Below are 6,350 nucleotides of genomic sequence, written 5' to 3'. Positions count from 1 at the left end.
GGAAAATCAGTAGTAAAACAAAAAAAAAACGTAACATTCCTTAACAATATTACAATAACCATGCATGTTCAAATTAACACAATTAAACCCCACTACAAACATTAAGAGAAACTAAAAAAAAATCAGTTTTTTACTTTGAAACTTCACTGATTAATGTCAAACTTGAGATTTAGTCGGCTTTGTAACAAAGAAGGAATTCTCAATCATTCTAACATGTCTAACTTATCCATTAAAATATATCAGGATATCTTAAGGTAATTCAAGTTGTTCTCTTTATTTTGAGAAAGGGTAAGGTAATACCAATAGTTTAGTAAACTAAACAAAAAGTATACTGAGGGTCATTATTTTATTATTGTAATATACAGTATTCAATCTCATGTTACCTTTCAATAATATTATTTGAAATTAATCCTGTTAAAGATTTTGAAATCTGCTGGGCCTAACAAAGAATGTCTAGCTACTCATAGTTTCCAAATTTGCCTCTGAAGAAAAAAGGTCCACCTTTCAAAAGTGCTAGGGTTTTTATTCATAGCTACCCACAGAAATTACCTTTGAATCTGTTGGGCATAATGAAGAATGGTCAGATGCTCATAGAAATTATATTTTAATCAGTTGGACCCAATGAAGAATAGTTAGACACTAAACGAAATTACACTTTAATCAGTTTAGCCTAATGATGAAAAGTCAGATATATACAGAAATTAATTCTGAAACTTTTGGCATTTCTAAAACAATATAATAATTTATATGCCTGGATTAGACTGTTGATTATATTATTACAAACTCTATTTACTTTAGAAAAAAAAATAGTGTGACACATATGTTCCATGGGTAGCACAACAATTAATAAGTATTTAGGTAACTTAATCTACCTAGTTTCCCTTCCTAAACAATATAATTTATATGCCTGGATTAGACTGCTTATGAAATTATTACAAACTTTATGAGCAACTCATTTAATTTCAGAAATATCTGTTATTTAACTTCAATTCTTTATTTATTAAAATGAAAAATATTGTTCTTTTCTTTATTTTGATTCTTTACATGAAAAGTGAAATTTTAATGATCAGTTATTCTCATTTTAAAGTACTATAAATCATTCTTCTGCAGTAATTCGTGGTTTTTCTTCAAACAGTAGGGGATGCATCTTTGTTTAGTTGCCAATAATCTGTTGATAACTGTGCATTTTGAAGACAGTGCAACTCCACGACCTAGGTACAATGTAGTCTAAATATGGATGCTGCAATATAGAAAATAAAATAATTGTCTTTCCAGACAAACAGACAATCTTTCATCGAATCCTATCCTAAAATACAAAAAAAAACATACCACATATGAAGGGCAGTTGTTGGCTCTAGCATACCACTCCATACTGTACAATGTGATTAAGAAACCCCAGCCAATAAAAAGTGACATCCACAGGAACACATTCCAACCTGATGATGTTCGACGTCTTGTAAGGAAAACAACCAATACTGAAAATAAGAGATGGCAGTAAGTACTATTACTTGTATAATGTACAAGGAAGGTTACAAAATCAGTATGAATATAATACTAGGACATGCCAGAGTACCAACTGTTGTTATCTTCAGTTTTATTTACTGTCATAGAAATGGTATTGAATACTGCAACACATCAAATGTTGTTGGGAATTGTGAAATTTCTGTAACAACATATTTGTTTAATTGAGCAACAGCTGCTGGATTATGGTGACATATACACATTCTCAGGAAGCCTAGTAACCAAAAGTAATATCATTACAAAATTGAGAATATTTATTGCATGGTATGCCAAACAAAATATCCATACCAACTGTATAATAACCCTGTATCACCTTAGATGGTAATATGGAATATTTACTGAAATAAAAAGTAGAAGCATTTTATATTTTTAGTTATAGCTTTAACTAAACAGAGCAAACTATCGTTTGCTGTAAATTATATTAAAACCATTTTGGAGTCTTACTGCACTGTATGACCATACATATTGATTATAGTACTCCAAAAGCCCTTGCTGTAAGACTCTCATATGAAAACACACCTCTCCATAATCTATCCAGTCACACAGAAATACATACATGTGATAAGAAACAGTAATGAGCTTCCATTCCATTCTCTAGCTTCTTGAGGTATGTGACAAGATATGTTGTGGAAGCTTTTCTCAGATACAGGTACTTTGTTATTATGTTGCACACTGTTAAACTGGATACATGGACAGTTTTTGTTACTGGCCTTTGTATTTGTGAATTCTCACCTGTTACAAAATGCTGCACTTTGTTTACTACAACTGAAGTTCAACTTGTTACAGGTTTTTTTCCTGTGTGATGTAGATTCATGTTTTAAAATTGTAATGCCTAATCTAAACTTACTTTTATGATTATCATATATAAATATTCTGCATCAAAAAAGGCCAGTACATAATCTTCCCAAAAGTGACTGATGTTTAGTGCTACATATGTAATGCCAAAGCGTAGTTTTGGTATATCATGTTTTACTGCAATCTTATAATTGACTGTCATAATCAAAATCAATTTAAAATAACATACTCAATAGCTGTTATGCATCTATCTCAAAGAAAGGTACATTTTACTCTTACAGACTACAGTATGATTCTGCACAGACTGCATCATAATCTTTCATAATTTGTATTTAGCTTTTATGAATCATAAACAGTCCAAATATCTTAAAATATGCAAGTTAATTTGTAAATTAGAAGCATATATTTAGTTAGACTTTTTTAACAACCAAGTTTAGAGTTACTTTAAACAGAACAATAACTTATTAACAGAAAGTGTAATGAAACTATACCACCAAAACTGCTGAACAGAATGAATAGCACAGGATACAAGAAGCGGAAAGTCAATGCCAGAATGTACTCATGAACAATGGCCGACACCAAGAATACAATAACCATGGCTGAGCTTCGTCCTAAAATCTGTATAAAAGTAGAATTTTTAACACAGATAAAATAGATTACAGCAGAATTAAATGTTCACAATAGTTTTTGATATTCTGTTCAACAAGAGATACCATAATCAAAATGTATTCAAATGATAATACATATTCACCTTACTCATTTATAACAATACTTCAGGTAATAAAATATTCTACTTATATGGATAATGAAATTACTTGAATCTGGATTGTAAATTAACACAATAAAACTGATAACAACAGAGGACCACATCTTTTCCTTCTTTTTTTTTTCTTTTTGCCCAGTTTTCAAGCAGTAACCTCAAAATTTCAAGACCTCTCCACAACACAAAGATATTTCAAGTTGCCTTATAACCCTACCTAATTAATAATATTTTAGCTTGTAGTCTGGTTATAACTCATAATAAAAGTCCAAGTTACAATTTGTTTCGATTAATGTAACATAAAAAGGTAATCATTTCTTTAGAGAAAAGAAAAGATCACATTTTTAACCATAAAAGAATATTTAATATAACCTATCATATAATAAAATGAACTAGGTAAGAAAAGTAACAAAGAGTAACTGACCACATTAATTATATATTAATAACTGATGTAGATGGCCAATCAGTACATTAATTGTATATTAATAACTGATGTAGATGGCCAGTTAGTACATTAATTGTATATTAATAACTGATGTAGATGGCCAGTCAGTACATTAATTATATATTAATAACTGATGTGGATGGCCAGTCAGTACATTAATTATATATTAATAACTGATGTGGATGGCCAGTCAGTACATTAATTATATATTAATAACTGATGTAGATGGCCAGTCAGTACATTAATTATATATTAATAACTGATGTAGATGGCCAATCAGTATATTAATTATATATTAATAACTGATGTAGATGGCCAGTCAGTACATTAATTATATATTAATAACTGATGTAGATGGCCAGTCAGTACATTAATTATATATTAATAACTGATGTAGATGGCCAGTCAGTACATTAATTGTATATTAATAACTGATGTAGATGGCCAGTCAGTACATTAATTATATATTAATAACTGATGTAGATGGCCAGTCAGTACATTAATTATATATTAATAACTGATGTAGATGGCCAGTCAGTACATTAATTATATATTAATAACTGATGTAGATGGCCAGTCAGTACATTAATTGTATATTAATAACTGATGTAGATGGCCAGTCAGTACATTAATTATATATTAATAACTGATGTAGATGGCCAGTCAGTACATTAATTATATATTAATAACTGATGTAGATGGCCAGTCAGTACATTAATTGTATATTAATAACTGATGTAGATGGCCAGTCAGTACATTAATTATATATTAATAACTGATGTGGATGGCCAGTCAGTACATTAATTATATATTAATAACTGATGTAGATGGCCAGTCAGTACATTAATTGTATATTAATAACTGATGTAGATGGCCAGTCAGTACATTAATTATATATTAATAACTGATGTAGATGGCCAGTCAGTACATTAATTATATATTAATAACTGATGTAGATGGCCAGTCAGTACATTAATTATATATTAATAACTGATGTAGATGGCCAATCAGTACATTAATTATATATTAATAACTGATGTAGATGGCCAGTCAGTACATTAATTGTATATTAATAACTGATCTAGTCAGTATGTTAATTATATATTAATAACTGACATAGATGGCCAGTCAGTACGTTAATTATATATTAATAACTGATGTAGATGGCCAGTCAGTACATTAATTGTATATTAATAACTGATGTAGATGGCCAGTCAGTACATTAATTGTATATTAATAACTGATCTAGATGGCCAGTCAGTACGTTAATTATATATTAATAACTGATGTAGATGGCCAGTCAGTACATTAATTGTATATTAATAACTGATGTAGATGGCCAGTCAGTACATTAATTGTATATTAATAACTGATGTAGATGGCCAGTCAGTACATTAATTATATATTAATAACTGATGTATTATTAGAGTAGGTTTAGAGTTAAGCACACATGAGAGATGCATATCATGTAATGCTTCCTGAGTCATGGTTGGTTATAATTATAGTAAGTTTACAGTTATACAGAAGAAAGGTGAGAGATGCATATCATTCAATACATCCTGCAAAATGATTGATTATTATTATAGTAAGTTTAGAATTATGTGCAGGTGAGAGACACAATTCATTTAACGAATCCTGAGTCATAGTTGGTCATTGTTATAGTAAGTTTAGAGTTATGTGCAGGTGAGACAGGCATATCATTTAATGTATCCTGAACCATGGTTGGTTATTAATATACTAAGTTTAGAATTATGTGCAGGTGAGAGAGTCATATCATTTAACAAATCCTGAGTCATAGTTGGTTATTAATATAGTAAGTTTAGAATTATGTGCAGGTGAGACAGGCATATCATTTAATGTATCTTGAACCATGGTTGGTTATTAATATAGTAAGTTTAGAATTATGTACAGGTAAGAGAGTCATATCATTCAACGAATCCTGAGTCATGGTTGGTTATTAATATAGTAAGTTTAGAATTATGTGCAGGAATGAGACAGGAACATCATTTAATGCATCCTGAGTCATAGTTGGTTATTGTTACAGTAAGTTTAGAGTTATGTGGAGGTACCAATCTCTGTGCCTTTCAAAACTATGTCTTGAAATAGAACCAAAGTGATGAAAACCCTAGAGTCATGGAATAACATTAACAACCTCTGTCCCATTCAAAACAGTATTTGTTAAAATATCACAAAAGTAATGAAACACCTAGAGTCATGGATTAATAGTACCAGCCTCAGTGGAATTCACAAACATTACATTTTGAAATAGCACTAAAGTAATGGAACACCTAGTTATGGAATAAAACTTGCAACTTCTGTGTCATTGAAAATAGTACGTGTTGAAATAGCAATAAAGTAATGAAATACCTAGTCATGGAATAACAGTTGCAACCTCTGTGCCATTCAAAAGAGTATGTGTTGAAATAGCACTAAAGTAATGAAACACCTAGTCACGGAATAACAGTTGCAACCTCTATGTCATTCAAAACAGTATATGTTGAAACAGCAGCAAAGTAATGAAACATCGAGATTCATGTCACCATGGCTCATAAAAGCAGTAAATATTCTTTAATGTGTTGTTTTAGGGTATCACCGGAACATGAATTTTATCCAGTTTAACATTTCCAATAATATGACATGTTCTGCTGCCATCACTGATAAGCCTTTAGGCTGTCTGTAATGTTTAATATGAAGAAGCACTGTCTATTACTCACAGGAAAATGCCATGCTTGGTCAAAGTATGTTCTGGTCACAAATGTGTCACTTTACTTTCCTATCATTGTATGGATAACAAAGGTCTAATTTGTCTATTAAATCTGTTATTGTGAA

At 30.3% G+C, this 6,350-nt stretch overlaps 1 protein-coding gene across 1 annotated transcript in view; it reads right to left on the bottom strand.

Moving 5' to 3' along the window:
- Nucleotides 1–327: 327 nt before the first annotated feature.
- Nucleotides 328–6,350, bottom strand: part of LOC143228685 (sterol O-acyltransferase 1-like) — a 43,074-nt gene continuing 37,051 nt past the window's right edge. The window contains exons 12-14 of the mRNA XM_076459947.1: nucleotides 2,808–2,934; nucleotides 1,330–1,475; nucleotides 328–1,240 (exon numbers count right to left, since the gene is read on the bottom strand). Coding sequence (XP_076316062.1) covers nucleotides 1,154–1,240; nucleotides 1,330–1,475; nucleotides 2,808–2,934 — 360 coding nt within the window. The 3' untranslated portion in view covers nucleotides 328–1,153. The remainder of the gene's footprint in view (nucleotides 1,241–1,329; nucleotides 1,476–2,807; nucleotides 2,935–6,350) is intronic.

The sequence above is a fragment of the Tachypleus tridentatus genome, chromosome 10 (genome assembly GCF_004210375.1).
Source record: "Tachypleus tridentatus isolate NWPU-2018 chromosome 10, ASM421037v1, whole genome shotgun sequence".
NCBI lineage: Eukaryota > Metazoa > Arthropoda > Merostomata > Xiphosura > Limulidae > Tachypleus > Tachypleus tridentatus.
This window is presented reverse-complemented; position numbering and strand designations above follow the sequence as displayed.